Below are 24,386 nucleotides of genomic sequence, written 5' to 3'. Positions count from 1 at the left end.
ATAAGGCAGCAGAATGGTATGAAAATGTTCAGAGAGCCAGAACAGTCACAATGGGCTGAATGGCTTCCTTTTATTACTGCTGGGTCGCTCATTTAAGAATGAGGTGACGTTACAGGTCTTCACCCACAGGGGATGGTTTTGCAATTCTCTATCCAGTCAGCATTTGCCTACCTAGCTTTATACTCAATCAGATCCACCATCTCTCACATCCCCCCTTCAGAGTACTGCACTCAGTCTCAGTTACCAACAGGAAGACAGCTCACACTGTTACATGGTAGTGGGTGACCGAGTCACTTCACTTCACAAAACGGGGAGACCACGGCAGTATGTGATATCACTGGACTGGAAACACAGAGTGGCCCATGTCCTTTTGCACAGGGTCCAATCCCAACACAGCAAATGGTGGAAATTAAATTCAATGAATAAAATCAGGAATATAAAAGCAGTCTCAAGCATCAGGAGCATGAAACTATCATCAATAGCCACAGATCTCTAGCAGGTTCTCTCACGTCCTTCAGTGAAGGAAGGCTACCATCCTTACCCAATCTGGCTGACATCAGCCTCCAGACCCCCACTTTTATGGGTGATTCACTTCTAACTGCCCTCCAGAATTTCCCAAATCTAGTTCATCAGTTCAAGGGATGGGCAATAAATTACGGTATTGCCAGTGACACCCATGTCACTTGAAATGTACAAGGTTAAAACAAAGTCCATCAATCCATTCCTACAAACACACTTGAGGTGCCTTTTTGAATCGGTTCAGTTTGAAAATCAGTGTCCTGTTCTGTTCCAGACCAGGATTTCATGCAATGTCCAACTACAATACATGATCCTTACCGGGGCACTGCATAGAACAAGAGATCACTTCTCAGATCAGGTGGGGACTGAACAAAAAGGTTGACAATCTTTATTTATCACACCGGTAGGAACAACAGTGTTACACCCCTCATAATGCAGGGGCCTACCATATTCAGAGGGTATTGAGGTTACTAAGTGAGATAGCACCATCATTATGCATAGCTCCTTGTACTCAACACTCTGCCACCCTTCCCTCTACCCTTGCCAAGAAGCGAATTTCAGCTGCACTCTCTCGACACAACCTCTTCTTCCTCTGTTCCTCAACCTGCAACCTCACCATTCCCCACTCGGTATGTCACAAACTCTGCTGGTCACTGGATCTCTGCATTGCTGCAGCTGTCCTCCTGCCCAGATATACACTGTGCCAGCAGCCCAGACGGTCTGCCTGACTGAGAATAAGACAGACAGACAGAGAGACCTGTCACTCCACATTGCAATGGTGCTCCATGCAGTGGGAACAGTGGCTGGCACTGTGCGACCAGTCTCACTGCAGGGTCAAAAGCACCCAAGGAGAAAGCTGGACATAAACACAAACTGCAGAAAAAAAATTGTCAGCCCAGTGTGGAACCAGTTTTCATGGCATTGGAACAGCATCGCGGGTGAGAGACCTTCCCTCTCTCCCCTCTGCTCCTTTCCTGCATCAAGTATTGCAGTGGATCAGAGCATCTCTGGTGGGTATGAAACTATCAGCCAAACAGTCTCCTGACAAGGCAGCAGGAGAAGAGGCCAGAATGACCTGGAGAGAAGGGAGAGGAGAAACACAGACTGGCAGAGGAAAGCATCAAACTCTGGCACTCTGCCACTACAGCAACAAATGGGAACTTGCTCAAAGCCAATGAGCCATGCTCCAGGACCTGCCAGTTCCTGTACAACAGGGGGCAGATGGAATTGCCAGAAAGGAGGAGCATTTTTTTCCCATAGCCTTCAATCTAGTTCTTTGGTTGAGCATTTGTTATCTGTCCCAATATCTCCTGTGTGGCTCCATGTCAAACCTGTCGCTGGGAGTACTCCTGTGAAGCACATTCAGAGGTAATTCCTGCTGCTTTGTTACATCTTTCATGTGGTGAGAAATCCCAAGGCACTTGGCAAATGTCTTATCAAATCCAAATTTGAAACTAGGACTCGAGGCCAAAAAGCAAACTTGATCGCGGTTGAGATATTTGCAGGAAAAGATTAAAAAGCAAAGAGGTTAAAGAGAATTCCCAAACTCAGGACCAAGGGAGATGGAGGCATATTCACCAACAGCACAACCAAGGTAATCATCAGGGGTACACACATTATTGATGCCCACTGTGAAACTATTCAGGACATTGTTGATTGACTGCAGAGCAGACGAGCTCCAGTGCCTGTCTCTCTTTGTACCTGTCTTCACATCTCTGTGGTATGCAGACATTTTAACATCAGAGCCAACAAAATGGCAATCTCAAAGCTACCTGATAAGACTTGCAGGGGCAGTTGGGAGCAATATTTTTTCGACAACTGGGCCATGGGTGTGTCTCAGAGAATTCGCTCCACAATTAACCTGACATTCCAGCATTAAACAGTCCATTGGCTGATGGAAATTCTTGGGAACAAATCCGTTTGATAATAAAGCTCTGAATTCACAACCAGACTGGATTCTCATACATGCTTGCTTGTCACTTCAATCCACATGTCACATGCAGAATGGGTTTTGCCAGTGCTCAATCCACACAAGCATGTGCAGCTTTCAGATGAGAGTTGAATAGAAGGCATAGTGCCACTCTATTCCAGAGGCTCCAGTGCATCACCCAGGAAGGTACTTCAGGTCAGGACTGAGGGACCAATGCAATGTGAAGAGGTGCCGCCTGTCCAATGCCAACTGTCTGCCTGCTCTCGAGATTTGATGCAGAACCGTATGAAGGAGCAAGAGGAGAATTCATTGTTGCAACAGCCTACATCATAGAGCCACAAAGAACCAAGAATTCATGGAACATCTTTCACTACGTTGGGATATCCTCTCCTGCTTCACAGCCAATGAAGTACAGCAGACGTGTAGGGAGACAGTCATGTCAATCTCTCCAAGGCCACAAACAGTTGTCTGAGCTGAGTTGGAAGAATGCCCCCCTGCCTTTGAATCCTGATCATGCTTACCCTATAAATACCTGACCAATCTGATCATAATGTTCACTGATGTTCAATTTATAATTCTCCTCCAGCTGTTTGAATCAGATTTTGCCATTTACATGAAATTATAAAAAGGATAGTGTTTGATCCTGCTCTTGGATTAATAACTGGTTTAATTTCTCCTATTAAAAACTAAACAGTGGATCTGAAACACAAACAGAAATCGCTGGGTCCTGATGAAGAGTCACTACACTTAAAACATTACCTCTGCTTTCTTCCCACAGATGCTGCTGCTGAGTTTCTCCAACAATTTCCAGGTGAATTTCAAATTCATGTCCGCCCGACTTGCCGAAATGCACAGCAGTGAGTGAGCTTCCACCTAATGCCCAGCTGGGAACTTAAACCGAGGCCCCCATGCCTTGCAGGTGTGTCGAGACAGGTCCTAAACACTGCCTGAAGGTACATACAGTCTGCAGCAACCTGTAAGTCCCCATCCAAGTCAAGCATCCTCGTGAGGGGCCACGTGTGCACAGCCTGGAATAAAAATAATCAATGGTCTACACACTCAGTTGAACAGGGGACACAAAGCTCCAAGATTTTGAGGGGCCTTTAGCACTCTCTAATATTTACCTCCCTTTTAAGTAACATCATACAGACACTGTGGAAGCTTGCTTTGCTCAACGCAACTGATGTGTTTTCTGCAAAACAACAGTGCCGACACTGGCTGTGAAACGCTCAGGGATGCCCCAGAATAGTGAACATCAATACACATTATTTGGCTGTTGATTTATTTCTTTTTCAAGTCGGGAAAATGGGACATACCATCAGGAGCTCTTCATGGTTGTGAGAGAGATACACCATAAAGAAACACCTCAGGATAGATGATAGGACAATTTGCAGCTAGTCTCTAGTCCTGCCTTGGTACAGATGGTAAAATTCACACTGCCAACAGAGGTGACGCCCTAACTTTCACACAATTTGTCTTCAAGACACACGTGGGGAACCAGCATGATCCAGTGCCATGGCAGTGAAAGGACAACACCAGCCACTAAAGGTTGAAGAATTCTTGCACAATTTTCAGACACATTTGGAAACAATGCCATAAGCAAAAGAATAGAAGAGAACACAAGTCTCTGTCAGACTGGGAGCTTCCTTTGAGATCCCTGGAATTGCACAAGGATGGGTTGTGTGAAAATTTACCCGTGAGTTTGTGAACTAGTTCATGCAACACTGGTGGATTCCAGCGCACATTTGTATGCCTTTCTGAGGAGATACAAGTGAACACAAGGTGGTTTAAACGCACCCTGACAAATTTGCAGAGCCAATCAATACCAAGTAACACTGCAACCACACCCAAAGCAGCGTTGCTGCAATCAGTTGACTACAAACATAATTGTGGCTCAGTAAAAGGTAGCCACATCTGCCCCAGGGAACATCTTAATACATGAACGATACTGTATTGCTCTGCTGCGCTGCCTACCAGACGAGACCTGTTTGTACAACTTCAACATGTCTAAGGTGTACACCAGAGGTTGGATCAGACTATATTCCAAGTCTGTGGTGCTCAGTGTGACATGATTAACATCAGTGAGGCTCTTCTCAACAAGTGCAACTTCTGTCAACTCAGTGGAATATAACTCCTCCATCACTTCTGGTGTGCAACCTTCCCCAATGTGCCATGTGATAGGATAAGGTCATGGAATCAAACAGCCAATACAATTAGCATTGGAACAACAAATAGCTGACAATGGAACCAGTGGCTCATCACTGGTGGTCTGTTGTGCAGTTACATGCTGTCCTGTAATCATTATTGCCCCAAGCCGGACAATTTTAAAGCTCACATCTTCATTATCATTCCCTCCCGTATAAAAGGTATAATCAGAAACATTAAAAAACACATCAGGAGATGGTGATCTAGCGGTCATCCCGAGTAACCCAACAATGCTCTGGGATCTTGGGTTCAAATCCCATCATGGTAGACAGTGGTGTTTCCACGTAATTAGTAATTGTAGAATGGAAAACTATTCTCAGTTATAGAAACCATGAAACAACATCCGATAAAAACACATCCAATGGTCAGATTTCCTCCAGGAATGGATATCAGTAGTCCTTGCCCTGCCTGGCCTCTCACACGTGCCATACCACAGCAAACTGTCTGACTCTCAACTGCACCGTGAGATGATTCAGCAACCATTCGATTCATGTCCAACCAGAAATGGAGAACAAATGCTGGCTTTGTCAGTGACACATCCCATACAAGAACAAAATTCTCCTCAAAGGCACATGACAACAAAGCCATGGATATCTCTGTCCCTCAAACCCATGCTAAGATCACAGCTTAAGTTGCACTTTGGAGCGCTCTCCCTGCATCCCCCGGTTCGCACCGATACGCCAGCCTTGAATACACTCGGTCACCTCAGAACGCTGCAGCATTCCAAAGATCTATCGGCCATGAAGTGAGGAAATTTCCCTTCATCTCCTTCCTAAATGCTCAGTCCTCCAACTGCAGACTGAGCTGGGAGAGCTGGGTGAGAAGGCGGGGGGTGTGGGTGGTCAGGGGAAGGACATACATGTTGCCGTTTTTAAAATCTTGGACCTTTCTTTCATAAAGACAACAACAAGGTGCTCTACCATGATACCTGGAAGGAACGTGCTGCCAATAGTTTGTGAGAAACACAGGTCATCATGCAAACTCGAGATGAAATTTGAACTGCAGCTCTGCTTCAGATCACGAGGTGTTCACACAGAGTGACTCACAGGCAATTATCAACAAAAGCCAGTATTTTACCGAGATATAACCTTCAAGGAACTATTTAAATCACCATTTGCATCAAAATCAAGTTCCTTTCCGGACTCTGATTCATGGAGGAGGCGTGTTGAGGGGCAATGGGAAAGGGGTTGCCACAAGAGCACAGCTGCTTCTTCAAATCGACACCAACGCAACTGGTTTCTGTATAAACCCAAGATATTTGTGCGTTTGCTTTTAAATATTTAGCTTTTTACTCCCCTGTGTAGTTTTAAAACAAAGCAAATGGGAATTTAGCCCAAACAAGACAAGGATGCTTGTGCATATCAGTGTTGGCACACAGGTATTGCCAGGGAATTTTCATGCTGGGTATCACATATCATTACTATCCTTTGAAGATAATGATACTGGATTAGAAGCCCAGTGACAGGGCAAACTTTCAGAATGACAAACGTGGAGATAATCTTCAGGAACAGATCCACCACTTTCAACATATTTGGAGGGTAACCCACCTTTTATTTGTCACATGGAATTGTTATGAAGGAGTGAGGGTGGCTAGAAGAACTACCTGACAGCACCAAGTGGTCTAAACCAGATATAATGTAACATGCGGTCCAGCAGCTAGCGTAGTTGGTTGCCTGGAGACAAAAACAAATTTGAATCCGGCCAATCAGTTTAAATTGTACTACAAAAAACCAAACTCCAATCAAGTTTGAAATTCGTACATTGACAATCTTAAAACCAATGACACAATCTGATGCTTTGGAGGTATAAGACCGGGGAGAATTGAACAGTTAAGAGGAGAACTGCCAAGTCAACGACATCTGCAGACTGCCCAGAGAATAGCTCTGTTAAAGGTACCTTTATCGATCAGTGACCTGTGAGGCAGAAATCCCTAAGAAGCAGAAAAAACGTCAGAGGAAGATATAAAGAGAAGATTCGACAGCTAGTTGGTTTTGAAATTTGAATGTTTGGTAAATCGTAATCAGCAGTTTATCAGACTAGAATTATCGAAGGGAAAGTAAAAGATCGCTTCGAGAAAGGAGTTTTAAATAGTTGTTAGTTAATTGTTCTCTGTAATACTTTAAGAAATAAAGTGGTTAATTTTTACTTTAAACTAGTTTTTGACCTCTTGAATTTTCACAGATTACTGCATGGGATAAGTTTTTTCTGTGTTGCTAATTTTAAATTAAGCAGGAGGGTTTACCCTTTGTCGTAACAGAATTTATCGCTCAATGACCATGTACCCAATTATCCACGCTGGTGTTTATGCTCAACATGAGCTTCCTCACACTGAACAATGTCTCCTCCATCTCCCTCATTTATCTCACTTCACCTCAAGCACTCTCTGAAGCTGTGATTTTCCTATTCTCACCCTTGTCTGTGACTAAAGAACTTTCTCCTCAATTCACAACTGGACTTCTTGGTGACCATCGCACGTCTAGTTGTGAATTCTTTCAAGTGGGATCAACTTTTCCACTCCTCATCTTTCACAATTCTGAAGACATCCGTTATAGTGACCCCTCAGCCTTCTCATCTCTGGAGACAAGAACCCCAATATGTCAAGTCACACCTGATGCAAATAACATGACAGTCATAGAGGTGTAAAGCAAGGAAACAGAGTCTTTGGTCCAACTCATCCCTGCTGTCCAGATATCCTAACTTAATCCAGTCTACATGGAAGCACTTGGCCTATATCCCTCTCAACCCTTCCTAATCACATACCCATCCAGGTGCCATTTCAATGCTGTCATTGCACCAGCCTCCACCACTTCCTCTGGCAGCTCATTCCATACACGTACCACCCTCTGTGTGAAAAGTTACCCCTAAGATCCTTTTTAAATCCTTCCCTTCTCACCTTAAACCTATACCCTCTAGTTCTGGACTCCCCAAACCCTGGGAAAAGACTTGATCTATTTACCCTATCCATTCCCCTCATGATTTTATAAACCTCTGTAAGATCACCCTTCAGCCTCCAAAGCTTCACAGAAAATATCCCCAGACTACTCAGCCTCTCCCTGTAGTTCAAATCCTCCAAGCTAGGTAACATGCTTGTAAATCTTTGTTGCAGCCTCTCAAGTTTAACAATTCCTTTCCAAAAGCAGGGAGATTGGAACTGAACACAGTATTGATTGCACGTCAATTTGGGACCTTTCCTAGTACTCCTAAATACATACTTGAAGATGACAGCTGTCCGAATGTAATTTATCCCTGATCGGACAGCAATTTAACGCAAGGGCCCTACTTTCCAAATCTTATCCTATAATAATCACGAGTTCTCAGGTTTGCATTTTTGATGACCTTGTCAAGATACATTGCAACTTCTCGGAACACGAATGCGGAATTGCCCAGTGAGCAAATGAGGAGGCCACTGTGCCAGTTGATTGCACATGCAAACCACCCTCAAAACCAGAAAACAACTTCCAACACCAAAAGCTGAACAATCTGGCTCTTGGGTCATACCCTTCAAACACGAGGCCAGACTCCCCTGAATCTTACGTGACCCACAGCATTCTGGAATGCTGCCAAGGTCAGACGGAGAAGAGGTGACGCAGAAACATGACCAAGGGGCAAGAGGGGGCTGTGCCCAGCCATCCTGCAGCAGAATCAATACCCTGGCTCAAACCTGAACTCACAGCTTGGCAGAGGGCATAGCTTCATATTTTACATCAAAGTAGGATAACATGAGAAAATTCAGACCAGACCAAATGTTCAGAAGAAACAGTTAAGGGGCAATTTGGCACACTTTGATCATTAGGGATTATAAGAGGAGCACCGTACCACATAACACACAATGCATTATTCAGCCTTCAAGATCCACTGTGTGCCCAAATGCCACAAAGTCTAATTGTGAAATAATCCCAGCCACAGGTCAGAGTTTACTGCTGTTTGATGAAGGAACAGTGCTCACAAGTTTCAGGCTTCAGGCCAGCAACATGCACTTAAATGACTGACTGACTGACTTCTCTGGAATGTGGGGACGGGCCGCTGGACACAGCAGCCTGGAGTGTGCTGGAACGAACAGTTTCTCAGACTCAGCAAGGTGAAGTCACCCAAATATCACAGTGCCCTCTGCAGATCACCTGGCAACAGGTACGTCACTCTGTGTCTCACCAAATTCAGCCAGCAGAACCAGTAAGGCAGAGCACTGAGCCCAGAGCAGGAGCTGGAATCTCAATCTGAACATCAAGCCAACAAGTGGAAAGAGAGAGAGTTAGACAGTGATGAAGGAACACCTTTTAACAAATATAAACTTCGTGGGGAACAAGCTTTGCAAGCTCAATCTGAATCTGAAGTCAATGTTGGAACGATGTGCGCCCAACTCAGTGAGGTGTCATCTTCTCCCAGATAAAGCAGTGTTCTTTCTCAACATCAGCTTCCAGATTTCTGTCTCTGTCCATCTGCAAATCTGACTGGAAACGCACAAAGTGACATGAAACATACTCAGCTCTCTGTTCTTTCCACAGTGAATTCTCAACATGTCTATTTGCACAATATCGATTTTAGAGAGAAGGGGTCATTTCTATTTCAGACCACTTCCTGCTAATACATGGCATCAAAATATTCAACAGTCCTGTCCAAACACTGCAAACTGATGAAGAATTTAGCTGACCATGAGAGAATAAAACTATTCTTTGGCTTTGAAATCTTATACTTACAGTCTTCGGCACAATCTGTTTCTTGGGCTGACCGATCTTGAAAGGAATCCTGTCAAAACCAAATGCAAGATTTCACCATTCTTTGTGCTCAGAGGTCCTTGTAACAGACAATGTCATAAAATGCTCTGAAAATATAACACCTTGTTTTTCCCATGTACTGACTGCACACACTAGATGTCTCCCCATACTGTGACAAAAGATAGTTAACGGACACAGGATACACACACACATCCAAAGTCCATGGTGTTTTGAAGCAGACAAGCCAGATTCTCCGCTCTCGAGTCCGCCAATGCCCCACGAGTTTGGAGGAGGAGGGCAGGGTGGTAGCGCAATGATCCTGTCTATTTTTAACATGCCAGTGTGAGGGGCTGGAAGGATGAGGGAAAAGCAGAAGGACAGAAGGAGAGTACTAACTGAAATCTCCAGTTTTCATCAATGCCGTTCACTGGCTGCGATACTCGGGGAGACATGCTTGCTCTCATTTCTTAGCTCTCTCTCACAACAGGAAGCTGGGTGAAGAATGGGTTTAACCTGGGTTGCCAATATCCCACAGCCAGCTGGCTACAAATGGAGACTGAAGTGGGCCAGGGAGGCCTTCTGCAAGTGAACACCAGGGTAGCATAAAAACAATCAGGGAAGTGAAATGAACATATATTTGCACCTTTACTCAGTACCTGAGAAGTGTTCCATCTTTGAAACTTCTCCTAAGACATCAATAACTGACTGCATGTTGATAGTGCAGCGAGGATGGGAATCACTGGGATGGATACAGATAAGGGGAACAGCAAGTGCTTTTTCCCCACAGTGAGGAATTTCAAGACATAGGGGCATATTTTTAAGGGGAGAGAAGAAAGATCTAAGAAAGGACATAACTTGGATTGACACAGAGTCGTTCATGTGCAGAATGAACTTCCAGAGCAAGTGGTGAATGTGGAGACAACAACCTGATGAAGGTGCGGTGCTCTGAAAGCTTGAACTTCCAAATAAATCTGTTGGACTATAACCTGTTGTGTGATTTTTTTACATTTATAAAGACATTTAGATAAGTTCCTGAACAGGAAAGGTTTGGAGGGGTGGGCGGGTGGGACTAGTTTAGTTTAAGATTTGGTGGGATTGGACTGGTTGGGCCCAAGGATGTTTCCATATTCTATGAGTTGATATTCCCAGGCACGGTGTATCTGAAAAAAAAACATCTTCCCATTCTCATTCTGTTCCTCAGCGGCAACCATTTCTGAAATAACAGGTAAAAGAAAAGGACAGACAAACCACAGTACACGCACTGATCTGTGAGCAAAACTACCTGACATCAGAACAACAGAAACAGCACAACACATCTGAAAGGAAAAGCAACATTCACAGAATGGTTACAGCAGTTGTCTATCCCATCCAGGACATCTCTGCCAGCACAGTGCACTGGTCACATCGCAGGATTACTGCTGGTTCAAAGTTTTAAATGGATATTCATCAAGGTACGCAGATTAAACAGAGACAAATCAGTTTAACCCACTGTTCATTGCAAACCAATCTTTAAAATATTGTCCAGTTATCAGAAATTAAATAATCGTTTCCATGTGTAAATTACTTACGCTTTGTTGTCACATTAGGAAATGTCATAAACTCTTACAAATTGCAGAGTGCCTTGTGAAATACGATCTTGGAGGTGGGTAAATCACAGTGTACTCTCAGAGGTCATGATTAGACCTAATTACACGAAGGTCCTGTGTAGCAACATCAAACCATGGTCAAAATGCAAGCCACACTCCAACCATTTTCACAAACCAGGGATAAATGTGACCTCATCCAGCTAGGCAAAACAAGCACATGACACAAAGCAGTTTTTTTCCTCATTCTGATCATCGTGGTGGGGCAGGAGTTAGGGGAGGGGGGGGCTCTGATTTTATTTTGCTTCACTCCAAGCATCAGTTGAATGGCTGCAACACAGACTGGCTAAAAATCTCTCATGACATGATTTCCAGCATAGTTGGATTGAGTGATAAAGAGAGAGTCGGAAGAGGAGGATGTGGATGAGTCACTGTCAAAAATAACTTTGATTAAGGAAGGGGTTAATCGTGGGCTGCTGAAAGAAAGGGTTCTCCAAGCAATTACGTTGATTTAGATTTTTTTTCTTTTTAAGTGCCTTTCACCATCAAGGCACTTTCCATCTCAGCTGCATATGTATATGATAACACGCACACTCACAGAGATAACCTTTCCCCAGAAATGGTAGCGGTGCTAAGCAAATTCTCAAAGGTGCCTTTGTGATGAAAGGTGGAAAGTTAGAGGGGACATCTTGGGGATTTGGATTTAAAATAGAGGCAGATCTGTACAGGTTAGTTGCGCGAAGGACTTTTTAAATAAAACTGGTCAGAAAGTCATTAGTAATTGCGACCGAAGTGAATCAATTCTAAAAAGCACATCACTGCGTCAAGTGTCCTCGGTGGCACTTGAATGCTCACACTGCTAATTTTGAAACAGACCAGACCAGAAAGTCAACAGGCTTCAAGTCTTTTGAGTTCAGTTCAGAACGAAGAACAATCGCTCAAAACTTGCAAATGTTCCCAAATATCGACCTTGGTGAGTTGTTGCAATGCATCTTATGGATGGTCCATAAGGTAGCAACTGAGCACTGATGGGGGAGGAAGTGAACATTGGCAGAAGTGATGCCAATCAAGCACCGTGTACTCTCACATTCGCTCAGTCCACCAGCATCACTCAGCAGAAGCAGCAACAAAATGATGGAAGGTCCATGCCACCAGACTTGAAGAAACTGTACAACACAGTCTCCGCAGTGCATGGAAAAGGAATTGGAAGGAATCATCAAAGTAACAATACCAAGAGTTGAGACACAGGTTCAATTTCTCCAAAATTAACTATCTGCAAAAGATAGTTTTTGTGAACAAATCAGCTTTTTCTCCTGCTGAGTGTGTGACAATCTTTCCAACGGTCTTACACAAATACCAAACAAGTTTTCACCAAAAAGAAACGAGAACAATTTTCTGTCGTTCACAAACATTGTGTGTGAACATCTTGAAGTAACTAACAGCCATGGTGGCCAACTCCAGAAATGAAACGTATGATCTGTCAAGCCAGGTTCCATGCTAGGATCACGATCTGGGATCACAAGATCTTGTACAGACTGAGAAATGATATTTCTTGTTCCTCTGAACTCTTCTGCAATGTCCATTTGAAGCATCACTTTAAAATGCAGCCCTGCACTTGGTCAGGAAAGGACAGCCAAGGGACAAGGTGGAACAACGGGACCTTTGGCTTCAACAGAAGCACTTGATATTTGTAAAATATATTTCACGACCATCTAATGTCTCAAACCAATTGACGGTTAACTGTGTCCTTTCTGAAGACAGGCCCCAGTTTGAATGTTGGGAGTAGGAAGAGAATCTGCTTTCTCTGATGATTAAATATTAGAACACCAGGGAGCAGACTCTTGCACTGGTTCAAAATGGTGGCAGGGAGTAAGCAGGGAGGCCGTGACACCTCTGACAGTGCTGTGCTCCCTCGGTACTGCACACTGCAGTGTCAGGCTGAATGCGTGCTCAAGCCATGGGACCCAGAGGTGGATACGCTCCCAAGTACACTTTGCTGACATTTCTTCCAAGGACTTCCAAACCTGCAGCATTGACCTTGGGACTCCTCTTCATGTATGAGGCATAGCTAGGTGATCGGAGCTTCCTCAGCTACTGGGAGACATCAGAGACAGGCGGAAATTGCTCTCACCCTTAGTTCTGCATCACTTTGTATTCTGCATGCTTGTACATGCAGCATGGGAGTCTATTCAGGTATTTTATCATGCAAATCAAAGGTCAGGTTCCTTCAATCAAAACCTGGGAACCGCTGCTTTTCAGACCAAGAATATTTTCAGTTTTGGGACATAATTACCCAACAGTCTCAGATTTTTTGCTAACCACCTCACCACCAAGAACAAAATAGTCATTTAACTCAAAGTTATTGTTTGTTGGGGAATGGGTTAATGTTATTTTTATCAAAAACCTGATGACATCTGCCAATGTTTGCTTCCCTTATCTCTGTACTACTTCCTCTTGGACTCCATTTGATAATACACTTGCCAGGGAAGTCCATTCGGGTCTCATGGCTCTGTTCCAGCCTTGTGGGAGAAGTATCCTGCTTGGCCTGAACTGACTGAACACCATGTTGGGATTAGGCCTTTGGAGAAACACTTTGTTTGAGAGTCCATTTGAGGGTAATGCTCTTACCCCCCAACAGGCCTGAACTCAGCCTGTCTACAGGTTTATTTGGGTCTGTTCAGGCCATCTTTCAAAATAGAGGAGAAAGCTGACCCAGCCAAAATGCACAAAGACCGTGTGGCACTCCTGCTACTCATATGAGTGCATCACGTCCACAATTTGCTCAGGCAGACTCAGTGGGATATCACGGTCCTGACAGGAGGCCATTGAACTCAGAGTCCATGCCAGCCTTCTGCAGAGCATGTCGACCTCCAAGTCTGATAATACCAGCCTGCTAAACGAGTTGATTAGAAACTGGGGAGGAATCCTGATTGATTGTTCAAAGGTGTTCAAGAAGCCAAATCAACTCAGAGCAGAAGGAGACCCTTCGACCTTTGATCCTGTTCTGCCATTCAATGGGACCATGGCTCATCTGCCCGGTGTTTCACAATACACACTTTCACTGACTCCCAATAACCGTGGACTTGCTGCCTGACCTGTGCCTGAAAAATATTCAATGACGCTACTTCCTGAGGCAGGGGGCTCTGAAGTACAACAACCCTCAACAAAAATGATTCATTTGTCCACAAATGGCCACCTTCATTTTTAAACAGTACCCCCTTGCTCTGGAATCACCCACAAGGGAAAACATCAAATCCTCACACCCCTCATCAAGGCCACTCAGGGTCTTCGACATTTCAGTCAAGTCACTCCTCACTTTCTAGCCTCCAGTGAAAGCCAACCCAACTGGACCAACCTTTCCTCAGAAGACACCCAGGTACCAGTTGATAAAACCTCCTTTTTATCAGCCGAAATGGTTTACATTCCCTCCTGACTGAAGGTGACCAAAACTGGAACACAATTGACACCGCCCAATGGAGATGAACAAGCTTCCTTTTGATAGAGGTACCCACTGGCAAATAAAAATCACCTCATGCTGAAATCGAAACCACACAGCAGGGAAAGCTGATTCCATCAATTCCAAGCCCCAGAAAGAGCATAGCAGCTCCATCAGTTTCTGAAGCCATGAACATCAACCCTGTTAAAACGTTGCCATTCAACCCATTCTGAGGCTCTCCTTTCTTCTTCAAACACAGGTGGGCCTTCCTCTAAAGTTTTCAACTTTACTTCATCCCAAAGTGACCCTCCGATTTGCTCCTGTTGCCTGGATCTCCCCCTGCAACAGAGGGGCAAAGGTTTAAAGAAAAAGAGTAGTTTTTGTGAAACTGGCAGCCAGGTGTTAGCTCCAGGACTAAGTGACTACAGCTGAATTAACTCTGGGAGTGACCAGAGTGCAATTTTGCATTACGTCTTGATAGGCCAACTTAAAGCTTGAGAACACCCTTGTCCTGTTGCAATCACCAGGTTATCACATAAAACAGCCAATGCCAACTTCATGGGTGTTTGAAAACTCACAAAGAGGCAAACTAGAGCTCGACTAACAACTGTCCCATCAAGCTGGAGATCCAAAATTATCAGCAGTCCAGGCAGCAACTGTGCAGCAAGAAATCCAAACTAGGGAAATGTTTTCAGCAAGTACGGTAAAACTTGAGATAGGGCAGGGCCAACATCAGATGGCAGCAGTAGGCTGCAGTGACCAACTAGTCCAAAAAAAGCTGTGTCCCCACGAGCTGCGAATGGCAGTACATTGTACAGGAAGGACAAGCAAAAGAAATGTCAGATTACAGACCAACCTTGATTATCTGGCATTCAATGAACCAAAGTTCAGATTATCCAAACAAGGTCCCGATGCTTGGCTCCCTATGTTGTCCAGCATTCAATTATCCCAAAGAAATATTCCCCACCTGTGTCCTTTGGATAACTGAGGTTGCTCTGTAATTGCTGTGATGAAATTTCAAGGACTTGTTTTGTGTACCGAATCAAAAAGATGAAGAGTCACAGGTCCATACTTCTCTCTTCACACATGCTGCCTGACCTGAGGAAGATTCCCCGCATTTCCTGGCAATGCAGCTTTTTCGGCTGTGCTGGGAAATACACAAAACAGTTCCGGGTGCTTCGGTAATGTTGGAAGGTCACTGCTGCGACGTACAAAAAGATGATAATTTCTGCAATGATATGACGAAATAATCTACCTACGCAGTATACATCAGGGATAAACCTTACCCAGGACACACAATGTTGCTGTCTCATCTCGTGCATCCACCTGAGGCAGCTGCTGGGCCTTGAGCTCAACAACTCATTTGACAAACAGCAGCAACACGACCAAACTTAACAAATGGTCACACAGCAACGTGCAGAAAGCAAACTCTGGGCACAGGTTCAGACCAACAACGACTCTGTCCACCACCTTCAGTCTGCAGCTCAGACAAAGAAAGAAATGCTGCAAATTCAATCTTTCCACTGGCTTTCAAGGACCTAGGTTCCAGCACATCATTCTTTGAAGTTTCCATCACATACAGAGAGAGTGGTTCAGAAGGCATTTCATATACATGCCTTCTTGCTCAGACCTTTGATTATAGGATTGGGACATGATGTGGAGGGTGGACAGAATGTTGGTGAGGCTTGCTCTGGAGTACCGTGTGCAGGGCTGGTCTCCCATTGATTAGAAAGATATTATGAAACTGGAAATGGTTCCGAAAAGATTTACCAGGAGGCTACCAGGAATGGAAGGTTTGATTTACAAGGAAAGATAGGATTGGCTTGGACTTTTCCCATTGGAACATAGGACGTTGAGGGGTGACCCTACAGAGGTTTATAGATTGTTGAGGGGCGGAGATAAGGTGAATGCCAAGTGTCTTTGCCCTTGGCAGAGGATTTCAAGATGAGGGGGCACATCTTTCAGGGAAGAGGAAAACAATTTAACAAAGACATGAGGGCAATTTTTTTTTATATACAGAGTGTGGTTCGTGTATGGAGTGAACTGCCAGAGGAAGTGATGGATACGGGTATAGTTAGAATGTTTAAAACACATTTGGATAAGTACATGAATAAGAAATGTTTGGAGCGATGTGGGCCCAGCGCAGGCAGGTGGGGCAAGTTTAGTTTGGGATTATGGTTAGCATGGACTGGTTGGATCAAAGAGTCTGTTTCTGTGCTATAAGATAGTACAAACTGCAACCAATCAGGAGACAATGTAAGTGCTCAAAGACGGAAGACAGAGTACCATCATTTTGTTGCCTTGCAGGACAGATGGAGTGCCATTCAAATTCCAGCTTCGATTCTCATAAATGCTGACCCGAGCAGTGATTATGCACTGGAGTTCATGGGGCAGTGAGTGATTGACAACATGCTTCAAATTCCTATTAATGTTGAATAAAGTCCTCTTTCACCATATTACAACAAGCATTATGCACACTGCGCATTTGCATGCACTTTGCAACTATTAAAATGAACACGGCTTGCCAGCCATTCAAAGTTTTATCAAGGGCAATTGTACAGACTTGCAGCAACCAACCTGCAATGCCAGGGGCCTTGTGTTCATATGCAAATAGGGTCACTTTAACACAAGTGCTGACAAAGTAAGAAAACAGGTTTCAAAGAAGATAAACTGTCAGCGAAATAATTCAAATATCTCAGCACAGCCTTGGCATTCAAAGTCTGAGAAGTGAATGAACAGTGCGTTTCATTTCTCTCCCATGTCACAAAGGCTAGCATTGCCGCTGAGTTGAACATGGTTGGTGGTTTGAACATTGTACTGACAACACAAAGAGCCACGTGTCCGGGTTTTACACTGTTTTGTCACTGCTGAATGCTGCCTGTTGCCTCAACCATTGAGCTACTTCAGCCAAACTTTCTCCTGGCTCTGGAACAGCTACTACTGCAGCACAAGACAATGAGGGCTCACAAGGGTTGCGTTGTACGTCAAATTCACTGTGATGATCCGCTCTCCTCCTCATGAGAAAAGTAACAACGATAATTCTGTTCAAGCACAAGTGCTGACCAAATAAATCAATGACTATGGGAATAAGAATCAAGTTCACTTTCTGACAAACATACATGGATTTCAGTCACCTGGAATCTCTAAACTCCTCTCCATCTCCCTTCTCTTCTTCACGAGAGAGCTTATAAACACTTCTTTCAGCATTTTTTTCCAGTGCATTTTGCACACCTCAGTGATTCTCACTTCAGTCTCGGAGCTGTTGTAGGATTGGCGTCAGGTTCATCAAGGTAAAACGCAGAATCTTGGTTCTCATATCCACAAGCAATGACACAGCAGAAGCGGACAGAAGTGGAGGTACCCCATTCCCAAAATCCCAGTCAGTCCTTCACACCTTTTACATAGCTCGGCTCATCTGCACCCAAAACCCAATTTGTTCTGCCTTACGTTTTCAAACCCTCAAGTGAGCCATGGCCTCACCAGCTGCTTTGGAGGAACACAGAGTTCCACGGTTGCATGACCCTTTGTGAACAAGTGCTTCCTGACATCAGCCCCCAGTACATCGGTGGGCATTTTCCCGTGGACAATTCCAGTGTTTCCTCAGCAATAGCATGGGTGAGTGAACCCAAAGGACTGCAGTTGAAACAACAGCAGAATGTACTGGAGAAACTGAGGGGGTCTGGCAGCATCTGCAGAGAGGAAAAACAGAGTTCATGTTTCAAATCAGAACGTTTCTGTGCAGAAGAGGAGTCACACTGCACTCAAACGCTAACTCTGCTGCTCTCCCACGGATGGTGCCAGTCCTGTTCAATGCCTCCAGCACTTGATGTTTTTATTTCAGATCTCCAGCATCTGTGGTATTTGACGTGCATCATCTGCATGGTGAGTGGAGGTGGCTGACTCTCCTCTCAGCAGAGGATGTAGGATGGACTCTTCACCAAGCTCAGGTTCATCCCGGAGTAAATAACAGCAGATCGTTGACAAGATAAATGTTGCAAAAAGACTTAGTTTCAGGGTGGAGAGAGAAGACATAACTATCAAGAAGTTTCATGCCATAATGAAATGCAAGAGGAGGAAAAAGAACCCACGCAACTTTTCAGTTTGATGGTTTCCATCGTAATGGATTGGCATAATCCTTTGCAGCAGTTTCCCCGATATCTAGTCTGGTGAAAACATGACTGGACTGACAACTGAGCGCACTCCAGGTGAAATGAATTCACCAAAGCTGTTGAGGAGCTTTCGAAATCATCCCCACAACCCATGTGTACCCAAGTCACTCTGGGACACAGACAGCTGACTACACATTGGTTACATTCTGCAGTCATGGAGAAGTGGGAAACAGAGACAGCACCAAGCCGACTGTACCTACCCTCCTGTTCAAGGAGATCAGGACGAATGAGGATCTCATTCACACATCATTCCTGAACCTACCCAAGCTACAGACCAAGCTGTGGAAATGGGTTTGGCAAGGCCAGCTCTTGTACAGCTGCTGCCAATGACCTGGACTGAACGACCTCTTTCTATGCCTTCAATCTGCAATGTTTCTGCATCACTGCAACGATCCAGACATCGGTTTTGGGCTCTCGAGAAAACTGTCTCTCTCAATCGACCCTCCTCACTTTTGGTCATGTTCAGTCACCCAGCTGTGGTGTTCAAGTGAAACATCTGACCATTCTCTTCACAGCCTGCAATGATCGAATCCCAACTGCTGTCTCAACGCAACAACATTTATAGCTTTTTGAGAGAAAAATCCAGACTTGAATTTCTGCAGCGACTTGCACAACCACAGGACATCTCAAACCATTTGACAGCCAGTGAGCTGATTTGTGAAATGGAAGTGTGTTTGTAACATGACAGCTAATTTCTGTACATAGCAATGTTGTCATAACGCAAAAGCCTGACACTGAGGATACTGGAGATCCGAAATAAAACCAAAGTGCTGATAAAACCCAGCAGGTCAGGCAGCCTGCACACAGAACAGAGAAAAACAGAGTTCGTGTTTCGACTCCAATCTAACTGTCTCAGGATTAAAGCCAGAGGTGGAACACGCCTCTGAATGACACCTACGCTGAATCTCCATCACTTCTCCTAATTCAGGGATAACACAGTGCCATTCCTTCTGTGATACCTGTCCTTTCAATCCCCATCATCCCCAAACCCAACCTTTTTCCGACAGTATGAACCCATCATCTTGTCACCTCTCTCTACAGTTTTGAAGAAGACTCAATGCAATAACCTTAGCTCTTTCAAGTGATCGAAACGGAAGGACTGAAGTTAGCTTGGGCATGCACGACAATTCTCCAGCTTTGTCTTCGAAACAGCACCTTTACGATTAGCTGATGGGACCTCGGTTTAAGGTTCCATGTCTAGCTGCATGACATTGGACTGTAAACCTAGATTATCTGATCAAACATCAAGAGTGCAGAAGTTCCTGTCTCAGAGCTGAGATACCAACCAGAGTAGCAGCTCTGTAGGATAGGAGACTTCCATCAACTCTAGATTGGCTATTGCCCTTAAAAGGTGCATTTTTAAAACTGTGTCTCAGTCACATGAACACATTGTGTTGATATCCAGAGTCTTTAAGAAATGCAAAGTTCTGTGGCTTTACAGCAATCAATGAGTTCGAGATGCAGACTGGAGGACATGACCATACAATACAATCACGGATAATAACTCCAGGACATTGTTGTATACTGTACAACCCATCCTTTTCACTCAGTAATAATATTCCCACCTGAGACATCTGGAATGTGGCTGCTTCTTGTTTGACCTTGCAATGCACTGCCAGAAGTGACATCTTCAGGATAACGTCACATCCCAAGGATTTAAAAGAACAAACAGCATCATTTAACAAAGAGCTTCAATGACCATCAGTGACATGACTCACTTGGTCACATCGCTAACTGCCATTCTTTTGCCCAGGTGATGACAGCAGTTGCAGTTCTAGAGCGTGACAGTCACTGTTATGTGGTCTGAGAAGGTAATATATCAACGCAAATTTCTTAGTGCACGCTAACATTTGGAGTCACAGTGGGTGACTCTGACAGTCAACTTCAGATTGATTGCTTCATTTACAGTGACAGGATCAACACCAGCTTTAATTTTCATCCACTAACTGACCTTGCAACTCAAAGAAAAGCCTCAAGTCATTGATTCCGGGATTGATGAAAATCATATTCCACACTCAAACTTTATAAGTCTCCATACCTCCTGAAAAATTCAATAATTAAACCCTTCGCAAGTACAGAGTTGGCTGTGAAACATTTTGGACCCCTTTTTTTTTAAATCTTCTTTCCTGACAGACGGTAAAAACTAAAACTGCTTAATAAATGAACAAAACCCCTTGTGCGAGAGTTTCACTTCAGGATAGGCACACAGAGGACAGGTAAAAACAATGATGCCTGCAGATGCTGGAAACCAGAATTAGGAAATCTGGAAATCAGGAATACAGGCAGATGAAGGACTTTTGCCCGAAACGTTGATTTTAATGCTCCTCAGAGGCTGCCTGAACTGCTGTGCTTTTCCAGCACCACTCTAATCTACACAGAGGACAGGTGTGAAGTGCTTCATGACCAATGTGAGTTTAACATGTTTTATCACTCTGTGGAAAATCTCACTGTGATGTAAATAGGTTATAAATTCAGAATTGAATACCACCCACAGAGGCCACCAACCTGACTGAACAGGAATCAGAATATATCACAGAGGATCTCACAGATCCTGCAAGCATACTGAAATCAAACCTTAGGTCCGCGCTGTACATCTTGATGACCCCTTCCAGACCCTGCTCACAGCTCAGAACTGGAACCAATGCTAATCTAAAACCCATCTCCCCGTCTCAATCCCTCCCTCCCTCCCTTCCAGTCTCTGACCACGCAAACAGCTGAAGGCATGGCTGTCCATACTTCACCCATGCACTGGGATCCCCGAGCACCAAGCACCTCCAGTCGGATTCCCTCTCCATCTCCACTCTTGATAACTGTCGCCCAACACGCCCTCACTCTGCGGGCAGCCCAGTGATAATGTTTCCTCTGTAACCATGGCAACTTGAAGAGCCAGACCCGCAGCTAGCCAGTGTGGGAAACCTTTGGAGTTGTGCAGTGGGACTGTGCCGCTCAAAATCACAGAGCACCAACTGGCCAGTCAGGTCAACGCTATCTCAAAGTGACATCCCGTCACGTTCCCTTGTAGCCTTACACAAGTCCCCTCTTCCAATCGTGGTCAAATCCCCTCTGAAAGAGTTAGCTGTGTTTCAAGGAGACAAAGGAAGCACCACAACAGGAAAATGATTAAAATTCAGAGGGCATCTGGATGGGTATGTGAATAGGAAGGGTTTGGGGGGGATATGGGCCGGGTGCTGGCAGGAGGAACTAGATTGGGTTGGGATATCTGGGTCAGCATGGACGGGTTGGACCGAAGGGTCTGTTTCCCTGCTGTAACGTCTCGACGACTCTTGGCGAGGGCATAGACATCGACAGAGAGACGCAGTAAAGAATGGGGGGGGGGGGGGGGGGGGGGGGGGAGGGGGTGCAAGGATAGACACATTACTGAAACGAGGGGCAAACAGACATCCGGCACTGGGGCGTTGGGGGTCGGGGGGTGAGAGATCTGGGGTGGGGGGGTGGGGGGGGGGGGGAGGAGGAACTGGAAGCCATCCATGGGGAAATTACCCTCTCCCCTGGATGGGGGGGTGAATATGTTTGCACAGCCTCTCCCACCATCCCTGAGCCCAATACCGCCCCCCCCCCCCCCGTTACCCAGTGTGTCTGTCTTCCCCCCCCCCCACACACGCAAACACACACACCCTCCCATGTGACAGGGAGGGGGGAGACGAGGGGGAGGGAGACAGAGGGAGGGGTGGGGGGAGACAGTGGGGGGAGGGGGGAGACAGAGGGAGGGATGGGGGAGACAGAGGGAGGGAGGGGGGAGACAGAGGGAGGGAGGGGGGAGACAGAGGGGGGAGGGGGGAGACAGTGGGGGAGGGGGAGACAGTGGGGGGGAGGGGGGAGACGGTGGGGGGGAGGGGGGAGACAGTGGGGGGGGAGGGGGGAGACAGTGGGGGGGAGACAGTGGGGGGAGGGGGAGACAGTGGGGGGGAGGGGGGAGACAGTGGGGGGGAGACAGTGGGGGGGAGGGGGAGACAGTGGGGGGGAGACAGTGGGGGGAGGGGGAGACAGTGGGGGGGAGGGGGGAGACAGTGGGGGGGAGGGGGGAGACAGTGGGGGGGAGGGGGGAGACAGTGGGGGGGAGACAGTGGGGGGAGGGGGAGACAGTGGGGGGGAGGGGGGAGACAGTGGGGGGGAGGGGGGAGACAGTGGGGGGGAGGGGGGAGACAGTGGGGGGGGAGGGGGGAGACAGTGGGGGGGGAGGGGGAGACAGTGGGGGGGGAGGGGGAGACAGTGGGGGGGGAGACAGTGGGGGGGAGGGGGGAGACAGTGGGGGGGAGGGGGGAGACAGTGGGGGGGAGGGGGGAGACAGTGGGGGGAGGGGGGAGACAGTGGGGGGGAGGGGGGAGACAGTGGGGGGGAGGGGGGAGACAGTGGGGGGGAGGGGGGAGACAGTGGGGGGAGGGGGAGACAGTGGGGGGGAGGGGGGAGACAGTGGGGGGGAGGGGGGAGACAGTGGGGGGAGGGGGAGACAGTGGGGGGGAGGGGGGAGACAGTGGGGGGGAGGGGGGAGACAGTGGGGGGGAGGGGGAGACAGTTGAGGGAGGGGGAGACAGTGGGGGGAGGGGGAGACAGTGGAGGGGGGAGGGGGAGACAGTGGGGGGGGAGACAGTGGGGGGGAGGGGGAGACAGTGGGGGGGAGGGGGGAGACAGTGGGGGGGGAGGGGGAGACAGTGGGGGGGGAGGGGGAGACAGTGGGGGGGGAGACAGTGGGGGGGAGGGGGGAGACAGTGGGGGGGAGGGGGGAGACAGTGGGGGGGAGGGGGGAGACAGTGGGGGGGAGGGGGGAGACAGTGGGGGGAGGGGGGAGACAGTGGGGGGGAGGGGGGAGACAGTGGGGGGGAGGGGGGAGACAGTGGGGGGGAGGGGGGAGACAGTGGGGGGAGGGGGGAGACAGTGGGGGGGAGGGGGGAGACAGTGGGGGGGAGGGGGAGACGGTGGGGGGAGGGGGAGACAGTGGGGGGGGAGACAGTGGGGGGAGGGGGAGACAGTGGGGGGGGAGACAGTGGGGGGAGGGGGGAGACAGTGGGGGGAGGGGGGAGACAGTGGGGGGGAGGGGGGAGACAGTGGGGGGAGGGGGGAGACAGTGGGGGGGAGGGGGGAGACAGTGGGGGGGAGGGGGAGACGGTGGGGGGAGGGGGAGACAGTGGGGGGGGAGACAGTGGGGGGAGGGGGAGACAGTGGGGGGGGAGACAGTGGGGGGAGGGGGGAGACAGTGGGGGGAGGGGGGAGACAGTGGGGGGGAGGGGGGAGACAGTGGGGGGAGGGGGAGAGGGGGGGGGCCTGTCGGGGTTTCCCTCTCTGGGCCCTGGGAGCCCGACGCTGCGGCGGGAGGCGGGAAGCGGGAAGCCCGAGGCCTGAGGCCTACTCCGCCTCTCGGTCTCTCTCTCACTCACCAGCTCATCCCGGTCCCCGGATCCTCTCTCTCTCTCTCTCTCTCCCTCTGTGTCACCCTGTGTGTCTCCCTGTGTCTCCGGGAGTCTGTCCGCCCTGCCCCCACCCTGACACGGTGACTGGGGGGTCAAGGGTCAGCCCCGCCCCCGCCCCTCCTTCCCTCTCAGAGGTCACGGTGACGTCACTCCCCAGCACAGCAAGAGACCACAAACCAGCCCCCCCTCCCCCCCCCCTTTCTACCCCACCCCCTCCCCCACCCCGGGGACACACACACGCTCTCCCCACCCTCGGGCGGCTCACTCTCGGTCACCCTGAGGGCGGGAGGTGACACCCTCGACCCCGTGACCCCCTCCCCTCCCCCCACCTCAGGTACATGGGCAGCCCCCCCCCCCCCCCCCCCCCACCAACCCCCACCCCGCTCCTCGGCGAGACCCAGGCGGC

At 47.5% G+C, this 24,386-nt stretch overlaps 1 protein-coding gene across 1 annotated transcript in view; it reads right to left on the bottom strand.

Annotated features, from left to right (window-relative positions):
* bin3 (bridging integrator 3) overlaps window positions 1–24,072 on the bottom strand; it is a 123,700-nt gene extending 99,628 nt beyond the window's left edge. Inside the window, exons 1-2 of the mRNA XM_060856589.1 lie at window positions 23,948–24,072; window positions 9,349–9,397 (exon numbers count right to left, since the gene is read on the bottom strand). Coding sequence (XP_060712572.1) covers window positions 9,349–9,397; window positions 23,948–23,955 — 57 coding nt within the window. The 5' untranslated portion in view covers window positions 23,956–24,072. The remainder of the gene's footprint in view (window positions 1–9,348; window positions 9,398–23,947) is intronic.
* Between the last annotated feature and the right edge of the window lie 314 nt (window positions 24,073–24,386).

The sequence above is a fragment of the Hemiscyllium ocellatum genome, chromosome 48 (assembly GCF_020745735.1).
Source record: "Hemiscyllium ocellatum isolate sHemOce1 chromosome 48, sHemOce1.pat.X.cur, whole genome shotgun sequence".
Lineage (NCBI taxonomy): Eukaryota > Metazoa > Chordata > Chondrichthyes > Orectolobiformes > Hemiscylliidae > Hemiscyllium > Hemiscyllium ocellatum.
This window is presented reverse-complemented; position numbering and strand designations above follow the sequence as displayed.